General features: G+C 45.2%; 1 protein-coding gene across 2 annotated transcripts in view; it reads left to right on the plus strand.

Annotated features, from left to right (window-relative positions):
* VPS53 (VPS53 subunit of GARP complex) overlaps window positions 1-21,107 on the plus strand; it is a 58,689-nt gene that overhangs the window by 19,196 nt on the left and 18,386 nt on the right. Inside the window, exons 7-17 of one of the 2 annotated variants that reach the window (XM_087924937.1) lie at window positions 370-489; window positions 4,361-4,439; window positions 5,852-5,998; window positions 6,430-6,572; window positions 8,923-9,064; window positions 11,114-11,215; window positions 11,787-11,881; window positions 13,847-14,089; window positions 15,600-15,750; window positions 17,508-17,590; window positions 18,576-18,654. In XM_087924937.1, the coding sequence (XP_087781063.1) occupies window positions 370-489; window positions 4,361-4,439; window positions 5,852-5,998; window positions 6,430-6,572; window positions 8,923-9,064; window positions 11,114-11,215; window positions 11,787-11,881; window positions 13,847-14,089; window positions 15,600-15,750; window positions 17,508-17,590; window positions 18,576-18,654 (1,384 nt within the window). The remainder of the gene's footprint in view (window positions 1-369; window positions 490-4,360; window positions 4,440-5,851; window positions 5,999-6,429; window positions 6,573-8,922; window positions 9,065-11,113; window positions 11,216-11,786; window positions 11,882-13,846; window positions 14,090-15,599; window positions 15,751-17,507; window positions 17,591-18,575; window positions 18,655-21,107) is intronic. The other variant, XM_087924940.1, reaches the window with a different exon arrangement.

Below are 21,107 nucleotides of genomic sequence, written 5' to 3' on the forward strand. Positions count from 1 at the left end.
AGTTTGATCCTAATGTGGAGGTAGATATTTCTCTCTCTCTCTCGGCACAATGAGGATATATCTGCCGAACGAAACTCCTCATTAGCAACAGGAAGGGCATCGGGCCAGTAAACACTCAGCTCCATTCAGTTGCCCAGACTCCACCCCGATGCAAGGGATTATGGAGTTGTTCAATGAAGATGATGATAGGAAGAATTCAAATAAGAAGGAATTTTGAGGAGTACCTGTACATTTTTTTGAAAGTTTTCGTGGTGTTTCATGGGGTTAGGTGGTTAGTGATTTGGTCTCTGGTGGGGACCCCCGTGCATGATTTGAGCGTGGGCACCGGCCTCACTCACGTCACTACCCTTCCTTTTCTGCTTACCCTAGGGCGATGACCAGGAGGAGGCAGTACGGAGAGCTTGCTAACCTTCTACAAGGTGTTGTCAACGTGCTGGAACATTTCAACAAATATATGGGGATCCCACAGATCCGCCAGCTTTCCGAAAGGTAAGTATAGTCTCCAAGGTGCAGCCAGGGGAGGAAGGTGGACTCTCGGTACAAAGCATGAGCTGAATTTCATGGTGGGCTCCTTGGTGCTGTCAGAGCTGGGTTGTTTTCTTTCTTCTCCTTCTCCTCCTTCTCTTCCTCCTCCCTTTTCATTCCACCACAAGCTCCATTCTTTTCCAGACCTGATGATGTTACCTAGTTGGGTCAGGAAACGTCTGCAAGAAAACAACCAAGCTCCGAGAGCACCAAGGAGGTCTCAGTCCTCCTCTTTCTCCTTCTCCTCTTTCTCCTTCTCCTTTTTCTTCTCCCCTTCACCTTCTCCTTCTCCTCTTTCTCTTTCTGCTCCTCTTCTCCTTCTCCTCTTTCTCCTCCTTCTCCTCCTGCTCCTCCTCTTTCTCCTTCTCCTCCTCTTTCTCCTTCTCCTCTTCTCCTTCTCCTCTTTCTCTTTCTCCTCCTCTTCTCCTTCTCCTCTTCTCCTTCCCCTCTTCTTCCTCCTCTTTCTCTTTCTCCTCTTCTCCTTCTCCTCCTTCTCCTTCTCCTTCTCTTTCTCCTTCTCCTCCTCCTCCTCCTTCTCCTCTTCTCCTTTTCCTTCTCTTCTTCTCCTTCTCCCCTCTTCTCCTTCTCGTTCTCCTTCTCTTCTTTCTCCTTTTCCTTCTCTTCTTTCCTCCTCCTCCTCTTTCTCCTTCTCCTTTTCCTTCTCTTCTCCTCCTCCTCTTTCTCTTTCTCCTTCTCCTCTTTCTCCTCTTTTCCTCCTCCTCCTCCTCCTCTTTCTCCTTCTCCTCTTTCTCCTTCTCCTTCTCCTCTTCTCCTCCTGCTCCTCTTTCTCCTTCTCCTTCTCCTCCTCTTCTCCTTCTCCTCTCTCTTTTCTCCTCCTCCTCCTCCTCCTCTTTTTCCTTCTCCTCTTTCTTTCCCCTCTTCTTCTCCTTCTCTCTCTCCTTCTCCTCCTGCTCCTCTTTCTCCTTCTCCTCCTCTCCTCCTCCTCTCTCCTTCTCCTCTTTCTCCTCCTCTTTCTTCGCCTTTTCCTCTTCTCCTCCTTCTCCTCTTCTCCTCCTCCTTTCTCCTTCTCCTCCTCCTCTTTCTCCTTCTCCTCTTCTCCTTCTCCTTCTCCCCTTTCATTCCACAGTCTCCCCTCCTTTCCAAACTTGATGGTGTTACCTAGTTGGGTTATGAAACGTCTGCAAGAAAACAACCATGCTCAGAGCGCACCAGGGACCTCTCAGACCTTGAGCTTTCTTCAGTGCTTCATCCAGAGCTAGCACTGGTATCTATAGAACGGTGACAGGACATGGTGGTGTCTGCTAATGGTTATGGTTTGTAAGGGAAATTGGAAGATGTTCTGGAGGACAGATCTACGAAGGGCTTTGTCTTTGAAGTGTTGGGGTTGTTACCAAGCAACGGTTAAAAAGGGAGTGGGCCTCTCCCAAGAGTATGTGGTGAACCACAAGACAATAGACCAAGATAGACCTTGGCAGGGCTGTCCTGACATGCTTTCATAAAGTCAATTATCAAATGCGTGGAGAAAGGCAGGCAGCTATGTTAACGGTATTTAATTAACCGACTTAAATTTCAGTGGAGTTAAATTCAGCATTTGTCCCAGCTCCAGTATTTTTTTTAGTACAACGGTACAAAAAAGCCCCTCTTAACAGCCAGTTTCTTTAGTTTCTTTTACCCATACTAGTCCTCAACTTACGGCCATTCATTGAGCGACCGTTCGATGTTACGATGGCACTGAAAAAGATGACTTCCAATTCCTTATGACCCTGAGACACTGCAACTGTCATAAATGTGAATCATGTCAGTTTCTAAATCATTCCTATGCCAATCGTCGGAACCCTGACAAATCAGTTGTCAAGCATCCAAATGTAAATCATGTGACCATGGGGAATGCTGCAACATTCATAAGTGTGAAAAACAGTCACAAGTCACATTTTGCAGTGCTGTTGTAACTTGAATGGTTACTGAGTGAATTGTTGTAAGTTGGGGACTACCTGTGTACACTAAAGTAGATAGGCAGATGGGCATCCTGAGGTAAATCAACACAACAGGAGCATCCTGAGGTAAATCAATAAGCAGGAGAATCTTGAGGTTAATCAACACAGCATAAGCATCCTGAGGTAAATCAACATAGCAGGAGCAAACTGAGGTAAATCAACACAGCAGGAGTATTCTGAGGTAAATCAACATAGCAGGAGCATCCTGAGGTAATTCAACACAGCAGGAGCATCCTGAGGTAAATCAACATAGCAGGAGCAAACTGAGGTAAATCAACACAGCAGGAGTATTCTGAGGTAAATCAACATAGCAGGAGCATCCTGAGGTAATTCAACACAGCAGGAGCATCCTGAGGTAAATCAACATGCAGGAGAATCTTGAGGTAAATCAACATAGCAGGAGCAAACTGAGGTAAATCAACACAGCAGGAACATCCTGAGGTAAATTAACACAGCAGGAGCATCCTGAGGTAAATCAACACATCAGGAGCATCCTGAGGTAAATCAACACAGCAGGAGCATCCTGAGGTAAATCAATATAGCAGGAGCATCCTGAGGTAAATCAACACAGCAGGAGCATCCTGAGGTAAATCACAGAGCAAACAGGTGGCACACAGAAGAAAAAGGCAGGAAAAAGGAAATGCTCACTCCACACCCACAGCAACCAATCACAGCACAGATTGCCTCACGCAGGAGCCAGCACTCTTCAACCAGTCAGCTGTGTTTTGGCTCATTGTACAACCCCACTGCTCCAGGTAGTCCTTGACTTACAATTTGTTTAGTGACTGTTCAAAGTTACAGCAGCACAGAAAAAAGTGACTTACAACCATTTTTCACATGACGGTTGCAATATTCCCATGGTCACACAATCAAAATTTGGATGCTTGGCAATAGGTTCATATTTATGACGGTTGCCATGTCCCGGGGTCATGTGATCAGCTTTTGCAAATTTCTGACGAGCAAAGTCAATGGGGAAGCCAGATTCATTTAACAACTATATTACTAACTTAATGACTGCAATGATTCACTTAATAACCCTGGCAAGAAAGGTCGTAAAATGGGGCAAAATTAACTTAACAAACATCTCACTTAAGAACATAACTTTGGGGCCCAGTTGTGGTCGTAAGTCGAGTACTACCTGTACTAAATTTAAATGACAGATTAGAAGACTTCCAAGGTCTCTTTCAGCCCTATGATTCTATAATTCTAAGTAATTTTGAATGTAATGTAAAATGGAGCACAAATGGGACTACAGGTAATCTTTGACTTTCAACCATTCATTTAGTGACTGACTGTTCAAAGTTAGAATGTGGAGTGGAATGGAATGGAATAGAATAGAATAGTTGGAAGAGACCTTAGAGGTCTTCTAGTCTAACCCCCTGCTCAGGCAGGAGGAAACCCTATACTATTTCAGTTAAATGTGTATCCAATCTCTTCTTAAAAACCTCCAATGTTGGAGCGTTTACATGTCATTGAAAAAAAGTGATCTACGACCATTTTTCACACTCCCAACCACTGCAGCGTCCCCAAAGTCACCTGATCAAAATTCGGATGCCTCACAAGTGTCTCGTATTTATGATGGTTGCAATCGTAAAACGGGACAAAACATATTTAATAGCTGTCTCTCTTAGCATCGGAAATTTTGGACTCCGTTGTGGTCGTAAGTCCACAACTTCAACTACATGTATCGCCTGTTTGCAAACAGGGCTCTGGTATTCTTTCAGCTTTCAATTATCGCTCTGGATGAAAGGACACCAGATCCGCCTCGCGATCCCTGGCTCGTCAAGCACCCTCTTTTTGGCTGAGGGCCAGCCCCATGTTTTCTTCTGCAGCCCTGCAGCCAAAGAATGACAGGAGTTTCCATATTTTCTCCTTGACAGGGTGAAGGCAGCCCAGAACGAGCTGGGACAACAGATCCTGGCTGATTTTGAAGAGGCTTTTCCTTCCCAAGGCACAAAGGTGTTTAATTATTATTATTTTTTTAAATACCCTTGATCTTTTCTGTTTGCAAAATTACTGCTAATGGCAAGAAGCCACTAGCAAGGAAAACTGAGGCGCCGCCGGCTTTTAATGAGCAAGGCGCCTCCAAACTTGGCAACTTTAAGACTGGTGGACTTCCAACTCCCAGAATTCCCCCACCTGCATGGCAGCCTAGGGAATTCTGGGAGTTGAAGCCCGTTCATTTTAACGTTAGCGAGGATAAGAAACACTGCAGTAGACACTCCAATGGAAAAGGGGCCTGCAGTTTTTGAGCGCTGTGATCGGCAAGCAGAGCAGATTTTATTTATCGGAATTTTATCCCACCCATTCATATTGTAAATAACTCAAGGCATACTTAATACTCCTTTCTGTAAGGTGGGGATTACTGAGAGAGAGTGACTGGCACAAAGTCACTCTCAGCTAGCTTTTGTGACTAAGGGGTGTGTGTGTCTAGAACTCCCCATCTCCTGATGATTGGCTCAAAATCACCCAGCCAGTTTTCATGGCTAAGGCGGAACTAGAACTCCCAGTGTCCTGGTGATTGGCTCAAAGTCACCCAGCCGGTTTTCATGGCTAAGGCGGAACTAGAACTCCCAGTCTCCTGGTGATTGGCTCAAAGTCACCCAGCCAGTTTTCATGGCTAAGGCGGAACTAGAACTCCCGGTCTCCTGGTGATTGGCTCAAAGTCACCCAGGTGGCTCTTGAGCCTAAGGTGGGACTAGAACTCCCCATCTCCTGGTGATTGGCTCAAAGTCACCCAGCCAGTTTTCATGGCTAAGGCGGAACTAGAACTCCCGGTCTCCTGGTGATTGGCTCAAAGTCACCCAGGTGGCTCTTGAGCCTAAGGTGGGACTAGAACTCCCCATCTCCTGGTGATTGGCTCAAAGTCACCCAGCCAGTTTTCATGGCTAAGGCAGAACTAGAACTCCCCATCTCCTGGTGATTGGCTTAAAGTCTCCCAGGTGGCTCTTGAGCCTAAGGTGGGACTAGAACTCTCCATCTCCTGGTGATTGGCTCAAAGTCACCCAGCTGGTTTTCATGGCTAAGGCAGAACTAGAACTCCCCATCTCCTGGTGATTGGCTTAAAGTCTCCCAGGTGGCTCTTGAGCCTAAGGTGGGACTAGAACTCCCAGTCTCCTGGTGATTGGCTCAAAGTCACCCAGCCGGCTTTTGTGCCTAATGCGGGTTTAGAACTCACCATCTCTTGTTGATTGGCTCAAAGTCGCCCAGTCACTTTCATACTTAACGCAAGACTAGAACTCACCATCTCCTGGTGTTTTTTTTTTCTTCCATAGTCACCCAGCTGACTTTCGTGCCTAAGGCAGGACTAGAACTCCCAAGGGCAGCAAAAGACCTGGCCAGCTTAATTCTCTGGGTTTCTTTGTTCTCAGCAGAGATCAGCCGGTCCGAGCAACGTTCTCCGCGATGCCTGTTTGGTCGCCAACGTCTTAGATCCCCGGATCAAGCAGGAAATCATCAAGAAGTTTATAAAGCAGCACCTCTCGGAATATCTGGTGCTTTTCCAGGAAAACCAAGACGTGAGTTGGACTCTGCGATTCCTTTTGGCCGGACACGCACTTCGAAAAAGATTCACTCAGAAATCCTTTCGGTCTTGGCAGAGGCCCTGTGTTTTCCTGCTGTACACAAAAGCTCTTCTTTCTCATTTTGATGGATGCCGAAAAGAAAATTACGCCTGCCCTTAATTGGAGCTGAAACTACTTAATTGGAGTTAAGAGACAGAACTGAAGAATCTTCTAGGAATGAGAAGCAAAATGTCTTCACGGGAAAAAGAAAAACCAATAAAGTCCAGCTGCCTTTTGAAAAAAAGCACTTTTGTGGGGTTCCTTCAGGGATTGAGTGATTCGCATCCTTTAGCCCCCACCCACCCACCCTCTTAAAGGACGCTTCACGACGTGCGTTGTACATCTTGAGGAGAAAGATGGCTGAACTCTCTTGTGTTCTCCCTCAGGTGGCTTGGCTAGACAAGATCGACCGGCGTTACGCCTGGATCAAACGTCAGCTGGTAGACTACGAGGAGAAATACGGCCGGATGTTCCCAGGAGAGTGGTGCATGACAGAACGGATCGCGGTGGATTTCTGTCACATTACAAGGTGGGATTCTAAAATACTATCACCCTCCTCCCGTTTTTAGGAATGTTTTTTTTGTCCTGGGTCCTTTTCACCCACATCATTAAAAAGTGCAAACGGCACTTAATTTTTAAACTTTCATTTTAAAAGCTTAAATGTCAACTCAATAAAATATTTCTATGGTCTTTTTAGAGTTGCCAACAGAAAGGGAGGGGGGAGCAGTGTGGCAGCTTGGAAATCGAAAGTGCATTCCATAAATGTTTTCAAAGATAGTAACTAGGTGACTGAAGTTTCTGCCACACAAAATTCTAACTGGAGAGCATGATTGATTATTCTGGGCTATGGATGCGTCCCATTGGAGAATATGGATTATGATACACCCAGAGGGATGGGGGAAAACTGGGGTCAAAGGTGACAATGAACGATGTGTCTCAGAGTCGGCTACACCCAGACAGTGCCGACATGTTAATTCCCAATAAATCCTTCTGAAATTTTGGAAGTTTGGCTTGAGACTCATGATTTAATTGGGGGTAACTGCCGGAATCCTGACAGCTAGCCAACTCTGAGACACATAATTCATTGTCTCCCTTGACCCTGTCATGCTTCTAAATCCCATTTTGAAGGCTGAATTGCACAAGCTGAGCCCAAAAGGTTCTTCTTTCTGTGTTATTGCAAAAAATAATAATTCTCTTTTTGTAGGGCGCCAACGATCAGAGTCGCACACAAGTTCCAATTCAAGTGACTTACCGCTCAAACCTACGCAGGTAGTTCTCGACTTCTGACCACAATGGAGTCACAAATTTAGGTCGCAAAATAAGACAGTTGTTAAGTGAGCTTTGCCCCTATTATTATGATCTTCCTTGCCATGGTCGTTAAGTGGATCATTGCAGTTAAGTCAATGGACCTACCAAGGGGCATTGCGTATTTGCAATCGGGTCCTGAAGTTCTCACACATGCGTCACAATCACGACTGCACATCAGCTGCTTAGTAACTACACTGCATACATGGCTGCTGGCAGCATCCCATAATCCCATGACCGTATTTTAGGACAGTTTCACTGAAAATCAGCATTTTGTTCAGGTTTTAGGCAAAACTGGCCCGTAGCAAACTATTGATTTGCTTAACCATGACCTTTGATTAAAATCACACGAGTGACCGGTTTTACAACTGTCACGATTTGCGTCCATGATGGGCAGGCTCTGTTACGTTGTAAATGTGGATTACCTGTGTGATAACCCAGAGTGTAACACAAACGTAACAAAATCCAAAAGGTAAATAAATGTCCTTTAATACCTCCAACCTGGCCGCACTGTTCAATAATTCTCAGTTGGAGATAAAACATACTCAAAAATAGTCTTCAAAAGGAAGCAATACAGTCCGAACTTAATGAGCAGATAGAGGTGAAATAAAAAACTAAAACAAACTACAATGAAGGAATTTCCACAACAGACCAGGATAAGTAATTACCAATTTCAAGGAGATAACAAGGCACAGTCTGTTGGAAGGATGCCAACCAAGATAACTTCAGCCTAAAATAAAACACACTTTGCTTCTAGCAATGCTGTGTTTTAACCGTCTCGATTATATACTATTCTCCCCAGCTGCAACTGGGGATCATGGCCACTTCCTCTCTCATAAGCCAAGTTGTTTCCTTCTCCATTCCTCCCTCCGTGTTCTAGGATGCAGAGGGGATGGGTCTGGTTCTTCCTCTGACTGCTCAGCTGGCCTCAGCCCTTCCCCAGCCTCCTCCACAACCTCCGGAGCCACACCTCCACTTCCTGTTGGCTGTTCCTCCTCTCCCTCGGAGTCTGACTCTAACAAGGGCATGACAACCTGTCAGTAAATGAACTGTTGTAAGTCAAGGACTACCTGTAAAATCCAAGCAATGTGATGATTTATAAAAAGGCTGTGTGGTTTTCCAGCATTTCCGTTGTGAATGCCAGATGTTGGGATGAGCACAGGTAGTCCTCGACTTACAACAGTTCATTTAGTGACCGTTTGAATTTACAATGGCACTAAAACAAGTAACTTACAACCATTTTTCACACTTATGACCATTGCAGTAGCAGCCCCAACGTCACATGATTTATATTCAGGTGCTTGACAATTGACTCCCATTTATGATGGTTGCCATGTCCTGGCATCACACGATCCCCTTTTGTGACCTCAGTGAGGAAGCTGGATTCCCTTAACAACCGTGTGACTCACTTAACAACTGCAATGAACAAAGGTGGCAAGAAAGGTCGTAAAATGCGGCACAACTCACTTAACAAATCTCTCACTTTCAGCGACATCAATTCCAGGCTGAATTGTGGTCGTAAGTCGAGGACTACCTGTACCAGCGTGACAGATTTTGCCTCCTTCTCCTTGCAGGATGGAACTGGGGAAAATCATGCGCACCCGGGCAAGAGAGATCGAAGTCAAGCTGCTACTTTTCTCAATCCAGAGGACGACCAACTTCGAAGGGCTGTTGGCCAAACGCTTCTCCGGCTCCACGCTAACAGAGACGGTGACGGTAAAAAAAGGACCCCGTGTTTTTATAGGTTTCCCCTCCCTCCTGTGGTTAGAGAGGGAGGGGGATCCCTGTGTATCATCCTTCCCCCCATTTGCACGTTCGCGCCTTCTGGTCCCAGAGCCAAGTGACCCTGTGGGAAAAAAAAGGGATTTTCTTCTCACATAACATCGCTCTGTTTGACGTTATGATGGCGCCCCCCAAAAGCTCAGAGTGCGACAACTCACCACAACCAATTCACCACGGCCAACTCACCGCGAGACAATTCAACAGTTCAGTTTCAATATTTAAAATAATTTTTAAAAAAATTGTTTTAATTTTTTGCCATTCACATTTCATTTGGGTCTCCTTTAATTATTCTATTCCACTACTAGCTGGATACCCGTCCTTTGCTATGAAACTATGTGGTCGGGCTTAGTTTTTGAGGAGGAAAATAAATTAATACCTGCACTGCGCCTCATAGCTGATTTTCAGCCGGTTTGAGGCCTTTTTCGGCCTCCCAGAGGCTTGAGGAAGGCTTCTGCGGGCTTTGCAGGCTGAAAACCAGCCCCGTTTTGTCACTTCCAGTATTTTCGGAAAAACAGGAAGTGATAAAGCTAGTTTTCGGCCTGCAGAAGCCTTCCTCAAGCCTTTGGGAGGCCGAAAAAGGCCTCAGACCAGCCAAAAAAATCAGCTGTGAGCCGCATGCTTGTGCAGTGAGGTAAGTTTGCCTGCAGCTCGCGTGCCGGCACAAATGGCTCTGCGTGCCACCTGTGACATGCGTGTCATAGGTTCACTATCACGGACCTATACTATTTCAGACAGGTGTCTGTCCAGTCGCTTCTTAAAAACTTCCAGTTCCAGCTCCCACAACTTCTGGTGGCAAGCTGTTCCACTGGTTAATTGTCCTCACTGCTTGGAAGCTTCTCCTAAATTCCAGGTTGCTTCTCTCCTTGATGAGTTTCCACCTGTTGTTTCTTCTTCTGCCTTCAGCTGCTTTGGAAAATAAATTGACCCCCCTCTCTGCTTTATGGCAGCCCCTCCAATATTGGAAAACTGCTATCATATTCCTTCTTTTCCCTAGACTGGCCAAACCCAGTTCCTGCAGCTGTTCTTCATATGTTTTAGCCTCCAGGCCTATAATAATCTTATAGTTGCTCTTCTTTGCACTTGTCTCGACATCCTTTTTGTAATGTGGAGACCAAAACTGGACCCTGTATTCCTTTACTAAGGCTTTATAAAGCCTGATTTTCATTCTGTGCCTCTGTTTATACAACCAAGGATCGTATTTGCTTTTTTGGCGGCGGCTGCACATGGCTAGCTCATACACACTGGGTGAAACCAAGGCTCAGTAGCAGTAACTGTGAGAGGGATCTTGGAGTCTTAGTCTTAGCTAAATAGGAGCCAGCAGGGCGCAGCAGCAGCCCAAAAAGCTAATGGAATCCTAAATTGCATTAACAGAGGGATACAATCAAGATCAAGGGAAGTACTAATACCACTCTATAAAGCCTTAGTAAGGCCACACCTAGAGTCCTGCATCCAGTTTTGGTCACCATACTATAAAAAAGATGTTGAGACTCTGGAAAAAGTACAGAGAAGAGCAACCAGGATGATGAGGGGACTGGAGGCTAAAACATACGAAGAACGGTTGCAGGAACTGGGCCTGGCTAGTCTAGGGAAGAGAAGGACCAGGGGAGACAGGAGAGCAGCCTTCCAATATTTGAGGGGCTGCCCCAGAGAGGAGGAGGAAGGGGGTCAAGCTATTTTCCAAAGCACCCGAAGGCCAGAGAAGGAATCATGGATGGAAACTGAACAAGGAGAGATTCAACCTAGAAATATGGAGAAACTTTCTGACAGGGAGAACAATCAGCCAATGGAACAGAAGTTGCCTTTGGAAGTTGTGGGAGCTTCATCCCTGGAGGCTTTCAAGAAGAGATCTGTCAGAAGTGGTGTAGGGTCTCCTGCTCGGGCAGGGGGTTGGACTAGATGACCTACAGGGTCCCTTCCCACTCTGTTATCTGTTAAGTGATCGCCTTTTCCCTCAAACTTCCCGTTTTTTTTTTCTCCCACTAGAAAAAGCCGGATCCTCCACCGGTTTCCACCAACCCTTTTCTCGAGGAAGAATCCACGACGGATGAGGAGGAAACCCCATCAGAAAGGCTTGATATTGACAAGGTAAATGTCTTTGTTTCTGAGATTCCACGTTCTCTCCCCCGCCCCACCCACCCTCCTTTCTCTCTCTTCCCTACATTGATATCCACTTGGACTACAATCTCCATCATTCCCTGCTGGGCTGGAGACCCTCCGGGTGGAGGATGCTAGAGGGTTTCTTCTTCTCCTTTCTGGCTGCAGTCTTTCTTCTTGCAATTTTCTTAGCTAGTGCCAGGGGTGGGATGCAAATATTTTTTACTACCAGTTCTGTAGGTGGGGCTAGGTGGGAGTGGCCATGTGACTGGGTAGGCGTGGCTTCTTTTTTGTGCAGCACCTCCCCCCTGCTCTGTTTTTTGGGTGGGAGGGGGGTCCTCCTGTTGCCAAGCATCCGAATTTTGATCAGGTGGCCCCGGGGATGCTGCAGCGGTCGTAGGTGTGAAAAATAGCCGTAAGTCACTTTTTAGTAACTTCGAATGGGTCACTAAATGAGCTGTTGTAAGTCGAGGGCTACCTGTAAGTGGCATTCTTTTCCTGTGAATCTTTACTGGGTTTTATAACCTCTCTTTATCTTTTTTTGTTTTTTTTTGTATCTTAGCCACAAAAGCCAAAAATTCCAAATAATCCGTTCCATGGGATTATTTCCAAGTGCTTTGAGCCCCACCTGTATGTCTACATTGAATCTCAGGACAGGTGAGTGACAATTATTTCCATGGTGGGGGGGGGGGAAATGTGGGCGGACACAGCCGGATAAGAAAGCATGGCTCACTTACAAAAGAAAAAAAATAAAGCTAGACATAAGAGTTTGAGAAGAATTGACAAAATGCTTCAAGTAGTCCTCTACCTACAACAGTTCATTTAGAGTTAGAATTCTTTTACTGGCCAAGCGTGATTGGACACACAAGGAGTTTGTCTTGGTGCAAATGCTCTCAGTGTACATAAAAGAAAAGACACATCCATCAAGCGTCAAGAATCATAAGGCACAACACTTAATAATAGTCATAAGGTACAATAGAATAGAGCAGAAGGATATAGGAATAGAATTTAAATAGAATGGGATGGAACAGGATATAGAATAGAAGAGAACAGAAGAGAAAATAGAATAGAAGAGAACAGAAGAGAAAAATAGAATAGAATAGAACAGAAGAAAAATAGAAGAGAATAAATAGAACAGAATAGAAAATAGAAGAGAATAGAAAATAGAATAGAAGTAGAACAGAATAGAAAATAGAAGAGAATAAATAGAACAGAATAGAAAATAGAAGAGAAGAGAAAATAGAATAGAATAGAATAGAACAGAATAGAAAAGAGAAGAGAATAGAAAATAGAATAGAATAGAATAGAAAATAGAAGAGAAGAGAAGAGAAAATAGAAGAGAAGAGAAGAGAAAATAGAATAGAATAGAAAATAGAAGAGAAGAGAAAATAGAAGAGAAGAAAAAATAGAATAGATTAGAATAGAATAGAACAGAATAGAAAACAAGAGAAGAGAAGAGAAAATAGTATAGGATAGGATAGAATAGAATAGGATAGAATAGAATAGAATAGAATAGAATAGAATAGAATATGAACAGCCTCCAGGTCTGGAGGTAGCTGATAAGGAAGAGGAGGAACAGCCAGGCCCAGTGCCTGACATGCAGATGTATGGAAGGCAGAAGAGAGGAGAGCAGTAGAAATCCATGGGCCGGTCCTCGGGACGGAAGAGCCACCGCTGCTAGCGAAGCCCCCACCCTAGTTCTGGGGATAAAAGGCAGGGGGCGGAGATGAATAGGTGTGGCAGACCACCTCCCTGCCGGACGGACCTGTTAGCCTGCGGCGAGAGAGAAACCTTTTGCCGGGGCTGCCGGCGCTCCTAATAAAGGAATCTTTTGAATTAACTTCAGAGAGTTTGTTGTGTTTGGGGAGCTGGGTCAGAACATGTATGACTTCATAGAAGTACAGAATAAAACAATCAGAACATTAAAAACGTTGGGCAGCGAAACGCTAAAAGTTAGCAAATATAAAAAGGATAAAAAGGAACAAATACATAAACCGGACAGGGGTGGGATTTTCTCCTAAGTCCTAACCATATACTGTAGTAGCTCGATACCCGTGCTTTGCTACAAAACTATGTGGTCGGGCTTAGTTTTGGGGGAGGAAAATAAGGAAAAATAAATCCTGCCTGCGTCTACCAACATCCATTGGTATTCATCTGGCTAGCACTTTGTTAGTGTGTGAGAGAGTTGAGGGCTGTTTGGAAACTGAAACAGTATTTGCTGTGTGAGCAAGGAGGAGACAGCAAGGAGCCTGGGTGTGGCTTAGCTCAACTGTTCTGTCCTAAAGCTGGTTGCTGCTGTGAAAGTGAAAGTGAAACTGAAACTCCTCTGCTTGTGCTTTGCATTTGGAACAGATTTCTTTCCAGGTGGGGAGGGGGAGTAGAACTCCTTAGCATCAGAGCGTGTTAATAATAACAATATAGGAAATACTAATGCTCTGATGGTCATTTCGAACAATCCTTTCTTAGGGAGCCCCTAGAAGCCAAGAGGAACCTACCAAATTTCAAGTTTGTAGGCTTTACGGTTCTGGAGATTTTGTGATGATGCGTCCGTGGCATTTCGCTTTTATATATGCAGAGATGTTTCCTAAACACATTTGTTTTTTTGCTTTCGTGGGTCATCAGAAACCTCGGAGAGCTGATTGACCGCTTTGTGGGGGACTTCAAAGCCCAGGGACCTCCCAAGCCGAACGTGGATGAGGGCGGGGCCGTTCTGCCCAGCTGCGCCGACCTCTTTGTCTATTACAAGAAATGCATGGTCCAGTGCTCGCAGCTAAGCACCGGGGAGCCCATGATCGCCCTGACCACCATATTCCAGAAATACCTGCGGGAATACGCCTGGAAGATCCTCTCCGGAAATTTACCCAAGTGAGTTTTGGTGTCAGGGTTCCGGCGATTGCCCTAATTAAATCACGAGCTTCGAGCCAAGCTTCAAAAGAATTCAAAAGATTTATTAGGAGCAACATGTCAGCATTAGGTAACTTATTTCTAGGTAACTTCATCTGTTATTCTTGGCAGCCTTGCACAGTTTTGGTGAGGCTCGTGCTTATCTAAGTTAATTAGTGATAAGCAGCCTTTTAACTGGGGATTCGTAAGAATCATTAAAAGGTTTCTGTTCCCTTTTGGTTCATGTTTGTTTTATTGGACAAGGGTTTAGGTCAGAACAGTTATTCACTTCCTAAATGTGGCAACAAAGGTGGCCAAATGGAGTGAAATTCACTTCACAAATTTCTCACTTAGCAACAGAAATGTTGGGCTCAGTTGGGGTGTTAAGCCAAGGTCTACTTGTACTTTATTTGGCCAAGTGTAATTAGACGCACAAGAAATTTGTGCCCGGTGTAGAAGCTCACAGTGTACACAAAAAGCAACAGAATAAAATAATAATAATACCAATAAAAAGGGTAATAAAGAAGATAAGAAGGATAAATAATATTACTACAGTCTCACTACCTGGGTAACTACACATAGCCATTAGACAGCACTGTGAGAATTAGGTATTCAACAGAGCGTTAAGCTAATATGACTGTTGTAAGATCATAATTCGAGGATGACCGACCCGCAGTGTTTTTAACGTTGGATACTGGAGCTGAGAGATAGAGAGGGGGGAATAGAAATAGCTGGGGTTTTGTAGCCAAAACAAAATATTTACTCCTGGGAAGCAAGGGCATTCCCACAGGTGACTGGAGAGAGCAGCCGGATGGTACTTTGATTGGACCATGTGACTGATGGTTTGGGAAAGGGGGAAAACTTTTAATTAAGTGAAAACCGTGGGAACTTTCAAGAGTCGGTTTTTACCAGTCTGTGTCAATATGATCCGTCCAATAAAACTGTTCTTTGAGGAGTCGGTCTGCCTCGGAGTTCTCTTTGCTATGGGTGTATTACTTGGAACCCTGACATCTAGAGCAGGGGTGTCAAATTCAAGGCCTGGGGGCCAGATCCGGCCCATGGAGTACTTAGATCTGACCGTGGGGCTACCCTGGAAACAGCAGAAGACTGGCCCACGATGCCTCTGCCAGCATGTTGTCTGGCAGAGGGTTGCAGGAGGCCATCCTAGCTGAAAATGGAGCTTGCTCAGGCCACGTGTGGACCTCCCCGAGCTCTGTTCTCATTGACCGAGGGTTGCAGGAGGCTGTCGCAGCCGAAAAAGAAGCTCGGGAGCCTTTTTCACTGGCAGAGATCTCAGACCACCATAGGCACCCCATGAGTGACATGCTGGCCACACCCACCCTGGCCATGCCCACCCTGGCCCCCTGAGGTCAAACATAACCCTGATGTGACCCTCAATGAAATCGAGTTTGACACCCCTGATGCAGAGCGATCGGGAGTCGTGCGGCATGCAGGTTGGATAAATTATTGTTTTTGTTTGCGACCACAACAGGACGACAAACACCAGCAGCAGCGGCCTGACCATCACCAGCTTACTAAAAGAGAAGGACGGTTCGGAGGTGGCCAAATTCACCTTAGAGGAGCTTTGCCTGATCTGCAGCATCCTGAGCACGGCCGAATATTGTTTGGCGACCACCCAACAGGTAAGGACACTTCAGCCATCCTCCGAGACAGATCCCTGGGGCTTTGCAACATGCCAATTCTGACTTCTGGTGGAAAAGGGGGGGATACCATACCACCTTTGATGGTGGTATCGCAGCTTTTTATAAGAGGCACGGTGGCGCAGTGGTTAGAATGCGGTATTGCAGGCTAATTCTGCCGACTGTCAGAGGTTTGATCCTCACAGGCTCATGGGTTGATTCAGCCTTCCGTCCTTCCGAGGTCGGTAAAGTGAGGACCCAGATTGTTGGGGACAAGAGGCTGACTCTGTAAACAGTTTAGAGAAGGCTGCAAAGCTCTGAGAAGCAGGATATAAGTGCTATTGCTGTTGCTATCTAGTCTTGTTCCACGGCCTCATTTCCTTAGGTCAAAAAGAGTGCTGAAATATCATTTCATCTGCAAAAGGAAACCATCACGTTTCAAGCACTTTTTTTTTTTTTAAATGCTTTTAGATAATAATAGAAAAAGGAAAAAAAAAACGCAGGAGGAAAAAAATAATTGGGGTGGAAATACATTCTGAAAAATGCGTAACGTGCTTGAAAAGTGGAAAAAATGCAAGAAAAATAATAATCTACCATTATGAGAGTTAATAGTGAAAATTCTATATACAATGCAGCATAAATAATATCAATATCCAAGTAAGTATATGTAAATTAGACAAGGAGGCATTGTTGGGGATATTAACAAGGCTGCTCCTAAACAGAATATTTTATCAATGATTCCAAACGTTTCATAGCTTTTCCAACACTGTTTCAACATTTTTACTCGTTTTTGTACATTTCAACATATATTATCAACATTTTGCAGGTTTTTATCTTGTTACGTCTTGTGGTCAAAACAATCAATAAATCGATGGATTGATACATACTAATGCATGTATATCAGGTTATTTTTGTAATTTATATAAGTTTCTAACCCTCATAGCTCTTGGGTAAGGAAATGAAAGAACCCTGACTTACAAGTCACTATGCTTAAAAGGCAAAGAAGGGCAGTTGTAAATTTGCGGGAGATTATTTTAATATAGACTAGCTGATACCCATGCTTTGCTACGGAAACTATGTGGTCGGGCTTAGTTTTTGGGGAGGAAAATAAGGAAAAATAAATTCTGCCTCGGCCTACCAGCATCCGTCGGTATTCATCTGCTAGCGTCCTGTCAGTGTATGGGAGAGTTGAGGGCTGTTTGGAAACTGAAACAGTATTTGCTGTGTGAGCAAGGAGACAGCAAGGAGCCTGGGCGTGGCTTAGCTCAACTGTTCTGTACTAAAGCTGCTTGGTGCTGTGAAACTGAAACTCCTCTGCTTGTGTTTTTCATTTGGAAGAGATTTCTTTTCAGATGGGGACGGGGAGTAGGACTCCTTAGCATCAGAGCGTGTTAATAATAATAATATACAAAACATTAGTGCTCTGATGGTCATTTTAAAAAATCTTTTCTTAGTGAGCACCTAGAAGCCAAGAAAGAACTTACATTCCTAAATCGGTATTAAAAATCATCTCTCTTTCCATGTCCGCCTAACCTGATTCTTTCATTTTCCAACTTCTACCTCGTGTTTCTAAACCACTGATAAAACCTATTCCATGTTAAAAAGTATTTTGCATCTCCTTTATTTTTTAATTTTAGCATTAGTCCGTCCATTTCCGCACAGGGCTATTTTCTTGTTATAGATGTTTATAACCCAACTAGGTGACATCATCGGTGTTTAGGGACTGGCATTGCAAAATAATTTCTCCCCTGGTCTTCCAGCTCGAAGAAAAACTCAAGGAGAAAGTGGATGACAGCTTGGTTGAAAGAATCACCCTGATGGGAGAGATGGATACCTTCAGCACGTAAGTCCCCAGGGGCAGGATAAGTAATTTAATTTTATGCGTTTGATTCCTATTCCTTATGGTTTTTATAAAAACATCAGGGTGCCGAACAAACTTAATGTTCCTTCCTCTGTCTGTTTTCCCCACAACGATCTTGTGAGGCGGGTTGAGCTGAGAGAAAGTGACTCGCCCAAAGTTTCCCAGCTGGATTTCATGCCTAACGGTGGTACTGGAACTCACCGTCTCCTGGTGATTGGCCCAAAGTCTCCCAGCCGGCTTTCATGCCTGAGATGGTACTAGAACTCACAGTCTCCTGGTGATTGGCCCATAGTTTCCCAATTGACTTCCATGCCTGAGGTGGTACTAGAACTCACCGTCTCCTGGTGATTGGCCCAAAGTTTCCCAATTGACTTTCATGCCTGAGGTGGTACTAGAACTCACCGTCTCCTGGTGATTAGCCCAAAGTCTCCCAATTGACTTCCATGCCTGAGGTGGTACTAGAACTCACCATCTCCTGGTGATTGGCCCAAAGTCTCCCAATTGACTTCCATGCCTGAGGTGGTACTAGAACTCACCGTCTCCTGGTATTTGGCTCAAAGTCTCCCAGCTGGCTTTTATGGCAAAGGCAGGATTATGACTCACAGTCACCCATAAGAGAGGAGGAAGAGAAAGAGGAGGACTGTGGGACCTTAAGTTTCCCTCCGAGCTTGTTTGTTTTGTTCTAGACATTTCATGACCCAACTAGGTAACAGCATCAGGGCTAGAAGGGTGCAGGATTTCCTCTCTGTTCATATACATCTGTAGTGGCTCGTCCTGTCGTTGGTAGGAGTGTGTTTTCCTCCTTGGCTATTTCCTCGATTACCAAGGAAATACCAACACTTGATGAGACTGTTGTTTTTGATGGTCTGAATTTGTGGTGTCTTAATTTGTGGCATCTTGTTTACCGCGTCACTGTTGGTCTGGCACCAAAACTAAAACCGGTGCCTTTTTCTCCCTCTTCTTTCAGAGTGATTTCTAGCAGCATCCAGCTTCTGGTGCAGGATTTGGACGGCGCTTGTGATCCAGCCCTCACCGCCATGAGCAAAGTAAAACGTTTTAAGGAATTTCAGAAGGATTCGGGGCAGGGGCGGGCTTCGAAAATTTTTAGCAACCGGTTCTCTGCCCGGTTGCTGGGTGGGTGGGGCCACGATGGGCATGGCCTAGGCGGCCTTCTGCACCACGGTGGCGGGGGGAGGGCATTTTTGTCCTCCCTGGGCTCCAAAGGTTTTCCTCGAGCCTCCGGAGGGGAAATACTGCCCCCCCTGGGCTCCCGAGGCCCTCTGGAGGCCAGAAACGGGACTGTTTCCGGCCTTCCGGCAGCTCCGCGAGGCCCGTTTTCTGCTCTCCCCGACCCTCCGCGTGGGCCCTGCACTTACCTTGCACCCAAAACGGGCCACATGAAGACTCTTGGGAGGGGAGGGGCAGGTGGGAGGGGCCAGACAGGTGCGGAATTTGCTGTTCGCTGAACCGCCATAAAATTAGCAACCGATTCACCCAAACTGGAGCGAACTGGTCGCAGACCAACCTCGATTTTTTTTTTCGGTGCAGAAATTTAACCGATTTTTTTTTTTTTCCTCCGTGCAGAAATTTAACCAATTCTGCACCCCTGTTTTTTTGCCTGCTGCTCCTTGGCTTGGAACATATTTATCATTTGGGAAATAATTTCTTCTCACTTATCTTTTAAGGAGCCATTTTTGTGTAGAAAAAAGGGCCCCAGTCTTATTGAGGGGTGTGGAGAGAAATACTCAGTTCCTTTCTTGTTTCAAACCCTTCCCTTTTTTGCGCTCCTGGGAAGCCGTCACAGTTGCTGAGAAAACTTGAAACTTGAGAATTGGGGTTTGGACGGTTTTTTTTTTTAAAAAGAGGATGATTGTCACGTTCAAACCCAGGAAAGGGTGTAACATTTGCTAGATTGACACTCCTTCCTGAGGGAATTGTCGCCGTGCCTGAAAGCTTTTCTTTTTTTAAATTGTGTGTGTGTTTGGTGGGTGGGGTGCGAACACGGGGTTGTCTGTCAAAAGGAAGGGAGACAAATACGAAAGGTTTCGAGTGAAAGAGAGATCGGGTTTGTAAAGTTTGAGTTTTGTATTTAGTTCCTCTGTTTTTTTTAACTACACTGCTCAAAAAAATAAAGGGAATACAGATATAGATGTACAGTAGATATAGATACGATATAGATACAATATAATAGATACAATATAGACTAGCTATAGATATACAATAGAGATATACGTATCTATGATGTAAATACAGTTCTACAGAGGAATTATTGATGATAATCTGCACGTCTATAACTGTAGATATACACTGCTCAAAAAAATAAAGGGAACACAAAAATAAGACATCCTAGATCTGAATGAATGAAATATTCTTATTAAATACTTTCTTCATTACATAGCTGAATGTGCTGATAACAAAATCACACAAAAATTATCAATGGAAATCAAATTTAGCAACCCATGGAGGTCTGGATTTGGAGTTACTCTCAAAATTAAAGCGGAAAAAAACACTACAGGCTGATCCAACTTTGATGTAATGTCCTTAAACAAGTCAAAATGAGGCTCGGTAGTGTGTGTGGCCTCCATGTGCCTGTATGACCTCCCTACAACGCCTGGGCATGCTCCTGATGAGGTGGCGGATGGTCTCCTGAGGGATCTCCTCCCACACCTGGACTAAAACATCCCCCAACTCCTGGACAGTCTGTGGTGCAACGTGGTGTTGGTGGATGGAGCGAGACATGATGTCCCAGATGTGCTCAACTGGATCCAGGTCTGGGGAACGGGCGGGCCAGTCCATAGCATCAATGCCTTCGTCTTGCAGGAACTGCTGACACACTCCAGCCACATGAGGTCTAGCATTGTCATGCATTAGGAGGAAGCCGGGGCCAACCGGACCAGCATATGGTCTCACAAGGGGTTTGAGGATCTCATCTCGGTACCTAATGGCAGTCAGGCTACCTCTGGCAAGCACATGGAGGGCTGTGCGGCCCCTAAAGAAATGCCACCCCACACCATTACTGACCCACTGCCAAACCGGTCATGCTGGAGGATGTTGCAGGCAGCAGAACGTTCTCCATGGTGTCTCCAGACTCTGTCACATCTGTCACATGTGCTCAGTGTGAACCTGCTTTCATCTGTGAAGAGCACAGGGCACTAGTGGCAAATTTGCCAATCTTGGTGTTCTCTGGCAAATGCCAAATGTCCTGCACGGTGTTGGGCTGTAAGCACAACCCCCACCTGTGGACATCAGGCCCTCATACCACCCTCATGGAGCCTGTTTCTGACCATTTGAGCAGCCACATGCACATTTGTGGCCCGCTGGAGGTCATTTTGCAGGGCTCTGGCAGTGCTCTTCCTTTCCCTCCTTGCACAAAGGTGGAAGTAGCTGTCCTGATGTTGGGTTGTTGCCCCCCTATGGCCTCCTCCACGTCTTTTGATGTACTGGCCTGTCTCCTGGTAGCGCCTCCATGCTCTGGACACTACGCTGACAGACACAGCAA

Source organism: Pseudonaja textilis, chromosome 1 (assembly GCF_049901715.1).
Source record: "Pseudonaja textilis isolate UNSWEBS1 chromosome 1, rPseTex1.2, whole genome shotgun sequence".
Taxonomy (NCBI): Eukaryota; Metazoa; Chordata; class Lepidosauria; order Squamata; family Elapidae; genus Pseudonaja; species Pseudonaja textilis.